This window comes from Oncorhynchus masou, chromosome 24, assembly GCF_036934945.1.
Source record: "Oncorhynchus masou masou isolate Uvic2021 chromosome 24, UVic_Omas_1.1, whole genome shotgun sequence".
Taxonomy (NCBI): Eukaryota; Metazoa; Chordata; class Actinopteri; order Salmoniformes; family Salmonidae; genus Oncorhynchus; species Oncorhynchus masou.
In genome coordinates, this window is record NC_088235.1 from 78104215 (window position 1) to 78122422 (window position 18208).

At 40.8% G+C, this 18208-nt stretch overlaps 1 protein-coding gene across 4 annotated transcripts in view; it reads right to left on the reverse strand.

Moving 5' to 3' along the window:
- Positions 1-1016: 1016 nt before the first annotated feature.
- LOC135512730 (phosphatidylinositol 4-phosphate 5-kinase type-1 gamma-like) overlaps positions 1017-18208 on the reverse strand; it is a 73073-nt gene continuing 55881 nt past the window's right edge. For 2 of the 4 annotated variants that reach the window (XM_064935046.1, XM_064935045.1), the window contains exons 14-17: positions 17774-17806; positions 17242-17355; positions 15611-15833; positions 1017-6136 (exon numbers count right to left, since the gene is read on the reverse strand). In XM_064935046.1, the coding sequence (XP_064791118.1) occupies positions 5837-6136; positions 15611-15833; positions 17242-17355; positions 17774-17806 (670 nt within the window). In that variant the 3' untranslated portion in view covers positions 1017-5836. The remainder of the gene's footprint in view (positions 6137-15610; positions 15834-17241; positions 17356-17773; positions 17807-18208) is intronic. The other 2 variants (XM_064935048.1, XM_064935049.1) reach the window with 2 other exon arrangements.

Here is an 18208-nt window from a genome sequence, read left to right on the forward strand (position 1 = left end):
GTCATTCCCAAGAAGACTCGAGGCTGTAATCGCTGCCAAAGGTGCTTCAACAAAGTACTGAGTTAAGGCTCTGCATACTTATTTTATTGTGATATTTCAGTTTCATTTTTTTATACATTTGCAAAAATGTATAAAAACCTGTTTTTGCTTTTCCATTATGGGGTGTTGTGTGTAGATTTGAGGGGGGGAAAAACAATTGAATACATTTTAGAATAAGGCTGTAACGTAACAATGTGGAAAAAGTGAAGGGTTTTGAATACTTTCCGAATGCACTGTACATATCTACCTCAATTCCCTCTTACCCCTACACATTGCCTCGGTACTGGTACCCTATATATATAGCTACGTTACCATTACTCATTGTGTATTTATTCCTTGTTATTATTTCTCTTTTTCTCTCTGCATTGTTGGAAAGGGCCCATAAGTAAGCATTTCACTGTTAATCTAGTCCTGTTGTTTACGAAGCATGTGAAAAATACAATTTGATTTAAACGGAAAACTGTTTACGTTGCAAGGGGTAGGCCTAATGAATACCCCCTGGTGTTAGCAAGACTAATGCCAAGTTCAAAACAACTGGGATCTCGGAAGAAAACAAGCTCCAACTGGGAAAAACCTTTTGAACGGTCTTCCAACTCGAAATTTTTTTAGAGCTCCAACTTTTTGACCTGAAGATCACTGACGTTATGATTTGACCTAGTTTTTTTCCCGAGTTCCCAGTTATGTTGTGCCGCGTTCACATGCTAGTCGGAACTGGGAAACATAAGACATTTTTAGACTTGCTAACTGGTTGAATGGTGCACATGTATAACTACAACCGATTAACAAGTTTGAAATTTCCTAGTAGCACGTGAATGCGGCATTTAAAGCACCATATTGAAAACACGTCACCGACAGAAAGACAACATTTATGTTGGCATTCATTTTGGAACTTTATTTTTTTCACCCTCCTTTTGATTGACATAAATTAAGAGAAGGTTGTACAATTGAATTTCATCCCTGCTCTTTTGACAGTTGAATTCGGTTGACAATACATTTTAATGTCACTTCACTCTGATATAGCTCGGGCTCTTTCACAGGGCATATTTTCTCTATGTAAAACATTCAAGCAAAATACTAACAAAAAGACAAAAACAATCAAAACCAAGATCATGTAGCCACAATGAGAGACACCCTTTTCACGCCACTTTGATACAGCTACACCCGGAAGTGATTTTCGTAGCAGGTTAGGAGAGCATTTTCCAAAGCCAACCCCTTAATAACGTTAGCCTAATTCTCCCAACCTGCTATGTTAATTCTCCTAACCTGCTGTGTAAGTTCTCCTAACCCGCTATGAAAGTCACTTCCGGTCGTAGCTGTAACAATATATGGGCAGGTAACAGTGCAAACAGCGTTTGAGAGCATGCATGACATTTTGTTAGAACAGGGAAATTATGGACCTCATATTTGATATAATAAAAAAACATTATTGATTGCATAACACATTTGAACATTTTCCCTCGGTTGTATTGTATTGTTATAGCAGTACTACTTTTCAAAAAGCTGTAAAGTGTAAACAGTCCAGTAAGTATGATCTCCTTGTGGGCCACGCCCACCATAATAAATTAGCTCAGATGACAACTGACTGGTAGACTCAAACATTTCTGTTTTGATGAGGACCAATCATAGTAGTGTTATAAAACATTTTCTTTATACCTTCCTCATTCACCAGTATTGCTTCAGATAAGATGGCATATTTCAAAAGAAAGATATTCTTGGGAAGCGTGCCTTGAACATCATGTTGCTATTCTCACCAGTTGAAAATACTGAATTCTATACTAGGCTAGTCAATATGCTTCTCTTAAAATGTATCTTCTGTAACCCTTCTTACAGAATAGGGGGGAAAAGGCCACACAAAAATCAAGCACTGCACAATTGTGTTTTTCACAGCATGCGCTGAACAGTAGCACAAGAGAGACACGTGGAGGGAATTCCCTTGCTTGCAAACATCAGCAATATAGACATGGAAGTCACCAGACAACTTTGGAAGCATGGACAAATACACTATATCATAGACATAGAACTGCTTTATTTTATATTCATTCTCATCGTAAGAGTCCAAACACACACAGACATTCAGCCATCTATTTATCCTTGTGTATAAATAGATGAATATACACAGATATACATAAATACATATTTCTGATATGCATATTCATTTTTAAACCATGCTAAGTCTCTGTAAAGGAGGGCACACTGTGATTTGAAAACATGTACACTAAACTGGTACAGTAAAACTGACAACTCTTCAGTAACGGATATCATACAAAAAAAAAAGAAAACAGCTGTGATTTATAAACCATAAATCGAGCTGCATCATGTCAACACCTTGAAGAACATGGTACAGTAAATCATGTGTAGCTCTTAATCATTTCCTGCCAGCAGCAAAAAATGTAATCAAATAAAAATAATATTCTCCAATTCAAATGGAAAATATATTTATAATCTTTATATATGTATTTATAATTGTATATACACATTTTCTGGCTCACAACTACAGTATTGAAAAAAAGGACTTGAAAATAATAAATACAACAGCACTACTATGAAAAAAACATCAATATGATACGTTTTAATTTCTCAATATAAGGCAATTAAAACTAAGACTACACCTGTACTGTACAACATACTGCTGCTATGGTCTCTTGATGACATGGACAACAGCAACTGATTACAACTGGCCACTGCACATTATGATAGAATGATCAGTATTTTACAAGTTTTGACATTGACGCCTTCCGTCCCGCAGACATACAAACACACCAGCTAACTTAAACAGCCAAGTGTGAAACAGAAAAGGAATAAAACATATAAAAACACAACTTAAACCTTAAAACATGGAATTCACATAAATACTATAACACTAATCCTATACCAGATGATTGTGATGAAGACCTCACTTTCACATCTGATGATGGTTGATACATAAAAGTGCTGTCTAAGAGCAGCGTGAAATCCCTCTTAGATTAACTATTACTAAATAACAGAAGTATTAATTAATTCTGGACATACGTGATACTGTGAGTGTTTTGGCCTAAGTAATCAAATCCATTAGCCTAAACTCCTCCAGCAGAGCTAACATTCAGAGTCAAGTTTTGACTGCTGAAATATTGGTATTTCATGACATTAACATAGCTCAATGAATCATTATGCTTAAATGATTTGTTTGCATTTCTCTGAAAGTTGGGCGGTTCTGGAAGACTGTAATGATGTAGGATTTTGAAATGATTGACAATACTCAACCTTATTTAGTGTTGCAATGATCTGGTTTTGAGGCTAGAAGCCTGTAGCAATACTGTGATAGAAATGGCAAAATAAATACATAACAACGAATAAATAAACCTGTAAAATAATACATTAGGCTTATGAGATTTACCAAGTCATGTTTGCTGAAACATTCTATAGATCATTTTTCATCTATTGGAAATAAAGTGTTCCCTCTCCAATGGTAAAGTACTATTCAACATAGTGGTAAAATACCATTCAGCATAGCGGTAAAATACCATTCAGCATAGCGGTAAAATACCATTCAACATAACGGTAAAGTACCACTTCGATAGCGACGTTAAGATTGCTGCTAGAGCTACATTTGAAGCACACAACATAACTAAATATATTCACAGTACTAAAAAATGTCTGAAAAAAGTGCACAAATAAAAAAGATTTAAAAAACAATAATAAACTAAGAAAAATCACAATATAAATTAACATGATATCAATGAAATACATGTGACCATTTGACTGTATCGACATTTGGGAATGTGAGAGGATTAGCAGAGTTGCCTCAATGCCCATGTTTTTATGGGGCATGCTAGATGTGTAGCCTAGCAATTTGAGTTCCTGCATTTCTTCTGGTATGGCAATTTGGAGTTGGGGTGGGTTGAAAGGAGGGGAATCGATCATACAGTATCATCACCACTGACTACGGGATGTCGAGGGGGTTTCCTCACAGTATTTAGTCTGTTTTGTTTTTGTATCCATGGTTTAAAATACAGTTCTGGATTGGAATGCTTCCTCTGCCTGCCAATCAGAGGCCCGAGGATCAGTCTGATGGCTCCTCTCTCCACGGAATCATCCTCTCAGCTCTATGGAGGAGTGTTTAAGGTTGGTGGAAGGAGAGGGGGAGAAAAAAGAGAGAAATAGAAGTTGTAAATCTTTGGTACATAATCCTGTCGAGTGTAAAATAATCTATTCTTCCCCCACAGCACGATATAACTGAGGTATAACTATTATCAAAGCACATCTATTGATCAAAGCTATATCAATAATTTAAAGGGAAAGTCAGAGGACATAGTGAAAATAAGAGGGTAGAAAAATGTAGTATTTTCCTCTCAAATGAACATCCCCTCAACACAACTAAATAATGCATTTTTCCATGACTGCTTTTACATTTGTATTCATCTATGCATAGACAAACCCCAGGAGACAATCTACTTCCACTAGGCACTGTAATGCCATGTCCCACGGCTCTGATTCCACTTATTCCTCTGGCAGCTCCTGTCCCTGGGGGACGTGGAAGTGACGATTCTCTGTGTGTCTTCTCTATGGAGAATAATGGGACGGGGGAGGAGTGATTGTTCAACCCACTTCTTCCTTGCCACATACGAGTGCAGTGGGCTTTGACCAGGGGTTAGCCAGCCTGCTACAGCTCTGAGCTTCTACAACTACTGCAGCTTAGGATTGTTAAAATACCCTGCACATAAAAAAGCTCAGAGGGTGTAATAGGGTCATTTCATCTTCCTAACAAGGTGAGTAGAATGGCCTTTAGTAACACTTTATTTGGATAGTTTCAAGTAGATGGTTTGTAGATGTTCAGTAGCTGTTCAATTACTGTCAACAGCATTTCAACTAACTATCCACTAACCCTAGCCATAATATTAACCTTAACCATTATCCTAACCCTAAATGTAACCTTTACCCTTATTTTAACCTAGGCTAACAATAGCCCTAACCGTAGCATGCAGTTGCTTATCAACAGATAGTTTGTTGATAGTATAACCATCTATATAGGACTATCCAAATAAAAATGTGACCTAGACTTTAATCATGACATTTGTCAATGGATTCATATATGTTTCTTTAAGAAGAAAATGAGTGATTGCTTATCCATCTCCACCCAACCCTTGCCGGAAACTACAAGCCCGCAATGGGATATGTCTGCTCAACTTTCCAAAGCCGTAATAGTAGCTTTAGTAATAAGAGTTTAATTTATAATTTATCTAAAATCTCAATTACAGAACATTCATGGGATTTGGCACCCTGAAAATATCCAGTGAAATAGAAGTCATCAGTAATATAACGGAGTTTGTACCAAGGGATCAATTATGGTGTCTCATAACAGTCGTTTCTGATCATTTGTGCAGAGTGGATGAAAGAGGATCATCTGAGAGCAATACTGTCATATTATATGGACTCAAGAACAAAGAAAACACAGTTATTGGGTTTCATAGAGGAATTGTACAAATCAAATCAATTTATTGCCATACTTGCCTATATTCATCTGACCATCTGCTTTGTACTGTATGTGTCAAAGCGATTATATGTTGGTCAGTTTTTCAGAAAAAACAAATGACATTGACAACTGTAGCTGTGTGGGTTTGGGATCTGGCAATGGTGATGCATGAGCCAGGAGGTGGTAGGTTGCAAAATTCTGCTTACATTTCCAAAAATCCCTGGTTCTCCAGAAATCCTGGTAGGGAGGCGCTTATTCCTGCTTATTCCCTTCTGATTCCGGGAATTTTCCAATCAGGATTTCGGGAAAACCTGGGACTTTTGGGAAAGCTACTGGAATTTTGCAACCCTAGCAGAGGAGACATGTACCAAGTTGCCAAACCACATGCAGCCAGACAGACCCAGGGTTGTGAAGAAACTGAACAGCATGCTGGGTGTTGCATGGTGAAAGGAGGGGGAACCAAATGGTCATAACTGGCACGGCCATACTGAGTGGGCATGACGGTTGGGCCAGCCAATACACACTGGTACTGGAGGTGTAATTCATACTACTTACTGTCTCGCTCTCCTCCCCTTCCCCATCCGGCAAGGTCTGAGACTCACTGCCGTAGTGCAGAGGGGAGTACACCCAGGTCTTGTCTTCAGGGGGCTGCACAAATGACACAGCAGAGGGCGCCAGAAAGAGGGGGCCATTGGATGCAGCACAGAGAGAAGCAGAGGCAGGCAAGAGAGATAGACAGGACAGGAAAACACAAGACAGGCAGGAAAATCAAATTAGAAATGCAAAAGGAGGAAATGCCATTACAGAAAGTGTGAGCTTGGAATATAGATGAGCCTAACCATAGAAATGTGAAAGTGAAATACTAGCAGTGAAATCCTATTGGAATACAGCCTAGAGCAGGGGTCTCAAACCTTTTCTTGCATGACAGCTAAATAAATAAATAAAGAAAATAGGCATATTATTTTCTTCTACTCTACCCTGCAACTCTTCCCAGGTCCTTGGTGTACAACATATATTTTTTTCTGTCAATATACCAGGTAAAATAATGCTTAATAAATAACTAAGTGGGACCCATAAAGTTATATTTAGTATTTTCCTAAATTATATTTTCTCAGTACATTTCTTCCAGGTTTGGGATTTTTTTTATTAGTTTTACAATTATTCATAGAGAAACATTGAAAATGTATGTTCTGAGTCCATTTCAATACTTAAAGGCCCAATGTAGATGTTTTTATATCATTTCTGGGTAACAATTAAGTACCTTAATGTAATAGATTTACATTCAAATTGGCAAAAATAGCTTTTTAACATTTGTTTTTTTAATCTCAAGCAAGAGGGGGGGACTAAAAACGAGCTTATTGGCAGAGGTTTAGAACTCTATTAACCAGTTTACTGCATGGTGATGTCACCATAGGAAGCTGATGTTTGCGCCCATGCAAACCTGCTGATTGGAAAGTCATGTGTAGATTGTATTTTCAACCAGCAACTATGAGGAAATAACACTGGTACAAGTTTAATCAGATGTTGTACAATATCATGCAAAACTACATTTTGACTGCACTGGGCATGTAAATCACATCAGAAGACAATTTTTTCAGTCTGAAAAAAATAAATATATATATATAACATTTAGATTTTTGAGAGTAATTCACCTTTAATTGCGCATCTAGCAAGAGAGGCATTTGTAGGTCTAGGATGTTTCTGCTGCAGCACATGTCATGGCAGAGTTTGCGAAACAATCACCACCCAATTGATAGAAATAATCATGATATAGTTCTGTCAGGTAATACTACTTTGCAGTTAACATTTAATCGTTTTTTTTTTTGTTTTTTTTAAGTCTTCTGTCTACCCATAAGACAGTTATCATTAGCGTTGCTAACTGACTGCATTCAGAGGGATAGACAAACGCTGGCACCAAACAGAAAATTAATTGGCAGATATTGTGTTATGTTTGGGTTTTTAAGCCAATAGTGACTAACCAAGGGTGGGATAATGTCAATGTGGCTTTGATTGGATTGTAGCCGGGAGCTTTATGTTTATGACAGTATGCGATGGAACACATGATATAGATTGGCGAGCTACTCATAAGTGGGCTGTGAGCTTACGATCTACCTGTTGGAGACCCCTGGCCTAGAGGTAGACTACTAACATGTACGAACATCCACATTGCATTCAAAAAAATGTTAGTTCTTTCCTGCTATCACTTTCAAAACTCTTCATTTGTAATGCTGGCTGGGAGGCCTATGCATGTGACTAAGAATTGCTTTCTATGACTATGCTATTTCAAAAAAGCCATGGTGAAGTGGACAGGAAACATTTGGAATCTGCAGTATGTATCAGCCAGAAAACAGGGTGGGAGTGGGTGCTTAGCGGCGGGTGGAAAGCGAGCGTGCCATCACTGCCAACAGCCAAAAGGACACATTCTCCCAAAGCATCTTCCTCATTATGTGCATTAAGTGTTTAGCCCTGTCAGAGCTTCAGCGCTGCTCAGTCTCTGAGGCAGTAACCGTGGCCCCGTACGGTACTTTCCCTTTCAGAAAGAGCAGCAGCTGACACACACTGCCTGTAATGACGTAGTTGGAAGCGGCACTGAGGTTTGACGTCACATACACACTTGTCGCTCACACACGCTCTTACACACACCCACACACGCCACACTCACAGCGCAAGAGCTAACACCATCCACAGGGAGACCCCTCAGGTGGAGAGAGAAAGTGAGAGAGGTGGGAATATAGGGAGTGAACGAGAGACAGATGGCCTCAAATGAGAAGCCGGAGCCCCCTCCTGTCACTCAGCCGCCTCCTCCCTTCTTTCTCTCTCTCTCACTATACAGCCGGCCATGTTTTGATTTAACATTGAAGAGGAACAAACCCCAATGGGAGGAGGAGGTATATAAATAATATTAACAATGACGTGATATGAAGGCAGAACAAAAAAAGACCATGACCCTTTTGTTATGAGAGGAAACACATGACATGATGAAATAAGAAAGGTCTAGAACAATACATAGAGCATATAATGTGTCATGCCCTCTTACAAATCAAGTATCCCTTGAGAAAAGGAATATCAGTCCATAATGGATCTTGTCTAATTTTCACTGACATCTTTGGAAAACATTGAGAAGATCAACTGAGGAATCAGTACAGTTACAGCACTAAGACTCAAAGTAAGGATACTGGGGGACTAAGCTACAACAACTCCAGTCACAGCTATAAGCCATTGATATTTGTATAAAAAGGTGCAACTAACTGAAGCATTGACTAAGCAGTTAGCAGAGCTACCAGCATGTCCCACAGACTTACACTGCATCTGAGAGCTGGTCTGGAGCTTTCTCCTCCGCAGGACAGGAGAGAACACCCAGGTTCTCCCTGCAAGCTGACAGCATCCCCACAGAGAGATGGGAGACACCAGAGAGGGCAGAGGAGAGGGGTGAAAAGGATGGAGGGACAGACAAATGAGACAAAGCTGGAACATGGAGAGAAATTAAAAAGGTTAAGTATAGAGGTGATAGAAGAGATGATTGCTGGTTTGACTGTATTACGGTGAAGGGTGACAAAATTAAATGTCAATCAGCCATGATCAGCCATGATGATGAATAAGTCAGGTGCTTTCTTTCACTCTCACTCTCCTCTCTCCACCTTGAAGGCGTCAGCCGAACAAGTGTGCTCACATACTCCCTTAAAACACCTTCGCTTGAAAAACTAGGGGGGAAAAGCACCAATAGTACTATGCCCAAAATACGAAGTATACATGCAGTGGACACTATATCCGTGCTTTAGGGCCCATAATGCAATTCCTCAGAAAATGGGCTTCACAAGTTTGGCTTCATAAGTTTTCAGATTTGAAGACAATGGAGGAAAATATGCAGCCGAAGTCTGACGAGAGTGGATACAAATTCATTGCTTTAACTAATTATCAAAAATGTTGAGCAAGGTTATAAAGTAATGACTTTTCAAATAAGTTACATTATGTTGGCTGACAATTTGTTAGCTATGCTATCCTTACGAAACGCATAGCATTACAGCAGTATGTACCAGTATGTTTGCTAGATACTTCTGTTGGCTACGAATACAACGTTTGTTGGCTACTAATACATCGAAATTGTCAGGTAGTATATTAACTAATCTGCTATTTAACTAACTACCCAACGTTTATTGACTTGATTATTCACATCATTCTTAGCTAAGTGGTATAGTCGTTGTGCGTTTCAATGGACATTGTTAATTCTGGCTATCTACTCCGATTTCAGAGCACTCTCGCACAGAATAACTAAACACCTGTTGAATGTGGCCGTTGTCAGTAAACATTGGCAAAAAAAGCATCATTAAATTGGTGCCCGCAGCACAGTTACAGTCACCAACGCTCTGGATAACATGAAAACAGCCTAACCAGCTCTGCTAGGGCGAGTAAAATGATCAGAGTGAGGTGTTAGTCATTTGTTATGCTAACAAGCTAGCAAGAGGTTGCATAGCAACAGCATCAACATCCGGTAGACAGGCGAAGCTCTAGTACTCTCAACTGAAACGATACCTTTCGCTTACAGTATACTAAAATGAACTAATAGCAGTGGTGTAAAATACTACTAAAGTACTACTTATGTAGTGTCTGTTCTTTACTATTTATATTTGACAACTATTACTTCACTATACTCCTAAATAAAATTATGTACTTTTTACTCCATACATTTTCCCTGACACCCAAAAGTATTTGTTACATTTTGAATGCTTAGCAGGACAGGAAAATTGTCTAATTCACACTTATCAAGAGGACATCCCTCGTCATCCCTACTACATCTGATCTGGCGGACTCACTAAACACAATCGTCGTTTGTAAATTATGTCTGAGTGTTGGAGCGTGCCCCTGGCTATCCATGAATAAAACAATAATATGGTGGTGTCTGGTTTGCTTAATATAAGGAATTTGAAATGATTTATACTTTTACTTTTGATACTTAAGTTGATTTAAAACCAAATACTTTGACTTTGACTTTTACTAGGTAACTCTCACTTTTACTTGAGTAATTACTCTTTAGGTATGTAGTATACAGTATGTTAGTATGGGTATTAGAAGACAGCTAATCTCAAAATAATCCAAATTAATCTAAAATATCTCAAGAAATCTGTCAAATGTTTACGTATTTGCCGAAGAGATATTAGTCGCGAAATTCTACATCTAACTAAGATGTTTGGTGCAGTATTTTTCAATGAGAAAATGTGCATGAAAACTAGTCGTCTTTCATAGAATGACAAAAGACTTTCCTACTGTTGACCAATCACCGACAAGGGGCGTAGACTTTGACTTCGAACTTCAACTTGTGTGAACAGCCGAGAAAACCCTCACCGATGTCCAAAACGAGCAAAAACGTCATAATATATGCACAAACTCTACCGAACTGATTTATTACTGTTACCAGTAATAATGACTCTCCAGGGAGGCTAAATATGCTAACATGTGCAAACCAAAATAAAGTAATTGCAAAGACAGTCAATCCAGCTCAAAAAGGTATGCATCTATAGGTAGGAGCTACCGAATGTCATTTTTTGTGAGTTTGGACATTTACAAGCAAATGTGAACGAGAGACATTGTGTCAATGAAAAATGTTGATGCATGCTTGTCTGAAGGAAGAACAGTACTGGCTCTGAAGCAGCATGTGTAGGCCAAAATGCTGTGTCTGTGTGGAGTCTGGAGTCGCTAGGGCAAAGGGCTTGCCTGCTCTGCTCTGAGAAGATGGGAAGGAGCAAAAGGGCCGAGAACAGAAAGGAGAAAAAAATGCAAGGAAATCAAAAGATAGCAGTGGCAGCTGTACAGATAACTCAACCAAAGGGCTTTGACTTCTCAAACAGAAAGCTTACACAATTCACTAAGCAAAACATTAAGAAATATAGCTGGCTACATTCTATCTATGGTAAACAGACATTTTTGAAAAAAAGACCTTGCTTTTTCATTGTAAGCTCATTTACTTGTGTGGCTGAAAGTCAAATAGCATTGAACTTCTGTTGTCATCTGATGCAAATTAAGCTATTCTCTAATGTATTTTCTGTGAAGGAAAACTACAGTTGAAGTCGGAAGTCATTAAAACTTATTTTTCAACCACTCCACAAATTTCTTGTTAACAAACTATAGTCTTGGCAAGTCAGTAAGGACATCTACTTTGTGCATGACACAAGTCATTTTTCCAACTATTGTTTACAGACAGATTATTTCACTATCACAATCCCACTGGGTGAGAAGTTTACAAACACTTAGTTGACTGTGCCTTCAAACAGCTTGAAAAATTCCAGAAAATGATGTCATGGCTTTAGAAGCTTGATAGGCTAATTTATATCATTTGAGTCAATTGGAGGTGTACCTGTGGATGTATTTCAAGGCCTACCTTCAAACTCAGTGCCTCTTTGCTTGACATCATGGGAAAATCAAAATAAATCAGCCAAGATCTCAGAAAAAAATTGTAGACTTCCACAAGTCTGGTTCATCCTTGGGAGCAATTTCTAAATGCCTGAAGGTACCACGTTCATCTGTACAAACAATAGTATGCAAGTATAAACACCATGGGAACACGCAGCTGTCATACCGCTCAGGAAGGAGACGAGTTCTGTCTCCAAGAGATGAACGTACTTTGGTGGGAAAAGTGCAAATCAATCCCAGAACAACAGCAAAGGACCTTGGGAAGATACTGAAGGAAACAGATACAAAAGTATTTATATCCACAGTAAAACGAGTCCTATATCGACATAACCTGAAAGGTCGTTCAGCAAGGAAGAAGCCACTGCTCCAAAACCGCCATAAAAAAAGTCGGACTACGGTTTGCAGCTGCACATGGGGACAAAGATCATACTTTTTGTAGAAATGTCCTCTAGTCTGATGAAACAAAAATAGAACTGTTTGGCCATAATGACCACCGTTATGTTTGGAGGAAAAAGAGTGAAGCTTGCAAGCTGAAGAACACCATCCCAACCGTGAAGCACGGGGGTGGCAGCATCATGTTGTGGGGGTGCTTTGCTGCAGGAGGGACTGGTGCACTTCACAAAATAGATGGCATCATGAGGGAGGAATATTATGTGGATATATTGAAGCTACATCTCAAGACATCAGTGAGGAAGTTAAAGCTTGATCGCAAATGGGTCTTCCAAATGGACAATGACCCCAAGCATACTTCAAAGGTTGTGGCAAAATGGCTTAAGGACAACAAAGTCAAGGTATTGGAGTGGCCTAAGACAGGGATTTTTTTACTAGGATTAAATGTCAGGAATTGTGAAAACAGAGTTGAAATGTATTTGCCTAAGGTGTATGTAAACTTCCGACTTCAACTGATTATAGTTACACGTCCCTGATCATTCTATTGAAGAAAAAAAACACTTGACTTTCAATATAAAACGCAACCCCTGTCAATAAACAGCCGTACTCCTGCTTTCTCCCGTTGTGTTATTTACAAACAAACACGTGACTGGTGAGAGGGCAAAATTGCAAGATTGTGTTATAATACGTTCATTGCATCAAATGGTTGTTTTATGCAACAGAAGAGGGTTGTTATAACTCTATTGTGTCTGTGTGAACTGAAAATGGGCCTGACAGGAGATTTACGATGTCTTTGGGTGATACCACATTTTAGAGCATGAGTTAATGTTTCTGTTCTATAAGGTACCAGGGAGAGATGACCCCAGGGCCAGACCCTGGTCTCTACACAATGATATACTGTCTGCTGTGAATTATAAGTATCTTTCATACTAAGCTTAACCTTGTGACCCATTCTATACATCAGTTGGTTGTCATGAACATCCAGGAGGATGGACTTGCCTGTAAAAATCTGTTCTCAGTGATCACCTCCAGAGGTGACTACCGACCAGCTCCATTACTGCAGTAATGAAATAATAAAGTTTGATTGTTTTGAAGAAATGTAAGAATTTCTCCTTTCGATTACAATATTTCCACAACACTTGCGCAACTGTTCTGGGGAACTATTGTAAGCTTCATAATGTAAAATAATTTGACAAGTGAAATAAAGAATGAGATCTGCTTAATCTCCTAACGTACTGCACAAGTTGACTGCAGGTATTTACTTAAAGTAGCTACAAATATTAACATTTATTGAAAAACTTAAAAGAAATAGTTTCAAATGGTATTGACGGTATTGAAAAACCATTCTGTGGCTATTTCCAAATGCCTCGGTATACAGTATACCGACCAAAGCCCAGTGACTGTTGATGATAAATGAATAATTCAGGCTGTAGCCCCTCAACAGGGGCGTGTGAATCTTCCCAATGCCTGCTCTGACCAGAACAATCACTTAAGCCCTCTCTCCAAGGGCTCTCAGAGTAATGTCCACCCTGTCTCTTAGGACTGGTGTAATATCCCATGAAATGTTTTGATGAAGAGTCATCTCTGTTTTTACGAGTCAAATAATGTTTATGCTACCCAGAAGACAATCCTCTGTTTATGCTGTCTACTAGTATTTGCTTCGTATATTCATACAACATGGCCATATTGTACAACTTCATAGCGTACTAGACTACAGCCATTTAGAAGCACTCTACAAATAAAATAATGTTCCATTAAAATACGAAATGACCTCATCTGTGTCTGTTAGCTAAAATGTAAATGACCACAGGTGCATACTGCATACAGAGACAGAGGTGATATAGTGGTTGTCTAGGAGTGTTGCCTTGCTGTTTGCTACATATCTTCTCTTTGTGTGTCTCCGCGTCTCTATTTTCTATGTCTCCTGACCTGAGCAACTGCACACAAATAGAGAAGCAGAGCAGAGCAGATGAAATGGCCATAAAGACAACAGAGAGCTGCTAAACAGACAGACAGACAGACCTACTGACGCTCAGGGCCACAGCAGACCTGCTGGGCCACAGTGTGAGGCGTTTTGATTGCAGGAGAGACTGTCCACCAGTCAGAGCAATACCAGAGGAGACTTCCCTATCCGGCCTTCTCATCCCTTATCACCAGAGACTCATCCATTAATGCATGGCTCTGGCTCTGAAATCTGTCGTAGAACCTAGCATATGAAATTGTTTTAAGATGGTCATACCAAGGATCATTTAGCTATTTGATTCAGAATTTTAGGACCCCGATGTATAAAAATATATAAAAAATAATCTGATGAAACATTGAATTTGGCCTTGCTGCTTTTAGCCCATAGAAACACATTGAATAACAGCTTCATACATGGATAAACAGACAGTCAAAAAAAAGAATCAAAAGGGAGTTTAGTAACGTTACCCAGGTAACTTCAGACTAGTCTTGTGACCCTCCTAGAGACTCACCTTTCCATGGAGGGGTCATATTAGTGTGTAGGACCAACCGTTCAGATGTTTTCGTGAGAAGACTGATTTTCGGGATGTCTCATGGTCTGACAAACCCCTCTCTAGCTGTGTCACCTTTCACCGCAGATACGGAAGGGCGACGTCGGGAAATGCGGTGGATTTAGACGCATCCAATGCAGAAAAAAACCACATCCCGAGCTTAAAATGATGGATTTTGATGGGGATTTTGTTATTATGCTAGTTAGATTTCCACGGGGACATCGACTCTACGGTTAACCCTTAACCCTCTACAGACTCACCCTCTCTGCTCCCTCTGGGGTCCAACTGTCAAAGCTTTTGTAGAAAGGCATCAAACTCAGACTCAAACATACATAGCATCCCATGACCCAATGCTAACAACACATACTCTGACCATTTGCATTACGGGTGGCAATGATGAGTTACACACATGGACAAACAATATTTGACAAAGCAAAAATGGAAATGATGGCCAATGGAGATGTAAGCTATCTGTGTCTGCTGTTGTCTGTATCATTTTAGTGCAGTATGCCTGCTGACTGACAAACCTAGAATCTATTTAGTAGCTAGGATACTGTAGTATTTAGCTATTTACCATGCTGTAAGTGGGCTGTAAGCCTATAGACGTAGGGCTAGGGGCATTAAGCGTCCGTCATAATTGTGCCTTGTGTGTGTGTCCAGGGTCGTATTCATTAGGCACCAAACGTAAGACAACAGACTGAAACAGGCAGGGACTACCTGGACATTGATTTCCATTACAAAATGTTTTCTGCTGCATGCCCTAAGGAATACGACCTGTGTGTGTGTGTGCTGAGCCAATGAAAGCACAGCTTACAAAGTAGATGTCTGTGATTGGCACGTCATCCTCGTCATCCTGTGAGGCTTGGCTGGTGCATCCGGACCCAGACACTGTGCTGCCCCGGCGGTCCCGCTCAGCCTCCACAACCACAACCTTGGGACTGACAGTGGCCCCTGGGCCAGGGGTCTCAGCAGAGGCTTCAGCAGCGGCCCCAGAGGCTGGGGGAGAGGCAGCAGCAGAGGCTACTTCTGGTAACTCACTGAGAGAAGAGACAGGGGGGGGTCAGACACACCTGCTCATACACAACCACAGATGTGATAAGACATACTGTACATACCTGTTCTCTAACACACACACCTGCTCTCGCTCTCTCACGCACAGGATATAATAGCTGTACAGACAAATGATCAGGGCCACTTCCTATTAAGCCCTTCCAATGAACAAGAACCAGCCCAGCCAGGCAGAGCTGAGACTGACCCGTATGATCAGAAGGATGGTTTATGATGACGGCACTAACCCAGACTTACAGTACCAGATGGCGTGGTGCCACGCCACCACAATCCCTCTATTGTCCAGGCCCAGATCATTGCCTATTAGGAACGACTTAAGCTGATCCCAGATTGCTTTCTCAGCCTTGTGTGTTTAGAGCTTACGCTGAAAAACCTGGAGCCTGGCGTTCCTAAAAAGCAATGACAGCATCTCGGACTCAGAGACAGACCTGATTGGTTGGGAAGAAGTCTTTAAAATGGGTGGACTTGATGTTGCCATGCAGCCATGGACCTTGCACTCGCTCTCTCTTTTATTCTCTCTTGCCCTCACCTCACTCTCTCTCCCCCAGCAGGGGAGTCTCTGAGGCTGCTTTGAGGAGCCGGGTCTCCAGATGGCTAATTCCCCAGTACCCCGTTGGCCTGCCTGCCTGCCCGCTTCGCCCTTCTACCCCACCCAGCCCCCCTGAGGCCATATGTTTGGCCCTGTCTCAGCATCTCAGCCCAAGCCCCAGACCCTCTGACCTAGTTCCACTGCCCCGGCCGCTCCACGACTTCCCAATGCACTCCTGACTGCCTGTCTCACCCTTTTACCCTGTCTCTCACCCTACTCCACTCTCTTAACCTAATTAGATGGCTGCTCCAGAGAACATCCACAGGCAGCGCTTATCTGTCCATAATAATGGATTTATAGCAACAGCCCGCAACTACTCCAATAACCAAATGGGACTTAAGAGTAATGTGGGGACTTAATATCATCGCCGCCCTATCAACCAAATGGGAGCCAGGCTCCCCCACTTCCCAGAGTGGAGTGTTGGCAAACCAAGGTGTTATCCTGTCGCAGGTGAGACAATTTCAGTGTATTTTTAGTGAAAAGTGCAGAAGCAACTGTGGCACAGTTCTTATTGGGGTCAGAGCAGTCGTCACAGGTCTGTAACCTGACAAACCCTTCAGAAAGGTAGCAATCTGGGACACTTTATACCCACGACGCCATGTGTTACAGGGAGCGCTTATATGAACCAGCGAGCATGTTAGGTACCAAGATGGTGCCCGTTGAAAGGTTAACCTGGTTTCAGCGAGTGTGTTGGATGCTAGGTGTGCTGCTCAGTAGAGTTGAGCCTGGATTTCAGGGCTTTGTGTGATAGATCTTGGTCTATGTAGAGTAAGGCTGAGGCTGTGTACCTGGTCTCTGGAGAGGGCTGTGGGGCCGTGATGGTGGGCTCGCTGTCGTGTCTCTTCACCTCCACCTCCACCGTGATGGTCTGCTGCTCCTCCTCATGCACCTCCTCCTGAGTCCTACACACAAACATGCGTAACGTAAGTACATACGCACACACACATACAGCTCCAAAAGTATTGGGACAGTGACAAATCGTGTATCGTTTCGGCTCTTTACTCCAGCACTTTGAATTTGAAATGATACTATGACTATGAGGATATAGTTCAAACTGTCAGCTTTAACACACACACACACACACACACACACACACACACACACACACACACACAGGAAATGCAACTGAGCGACAGGAAGGGTGGTCACATCCATAAAAACACAGACCAATAGGCATACCTGACACACCCTAGTGTAGTAGGCTTCCTCACTGGTCAGAGACAGAATGACTAGCGCTGTAATAACACTAAACTACCATGTCCTTTATACAACGGGATAAGTTGTACATTTCATACAGGCCATGCAGAGTAGTGCTCTTACCTCCCGTCATGGCTGACAGACTGGGTGTGCCTCCTGCAGAGAAACAGACGGACAGAGAGACCACTGTAAGTTAATGGTGTTATAAGCCAGGGAGGGGTACATAACATTGGCTCTATAGCTTTGACTGTTCAACACAATCAGTTATTGTGTTATGAACTGGGTGGTTCGAGCCCTGAATGCTGATTGGCTGAAAGCCATGGTATATCAGATCGTAAACCACGGGTATGACAAAACATTTATTTTTACTGCTCTAATTACATTGGTAACCAGTTTATAATAGCAATAAGGCAACTTGGGGGTTTGTGGTATATGGCCAATATACCACGGCCAACGGCTGTATGGAGGCACTCCCCTTAGCAGTGGTATATTGGCCATATACCACACCTCCGCGTGCCTTATCGCTTAATTATACATCTTGACTTATTTTCTTCTTCT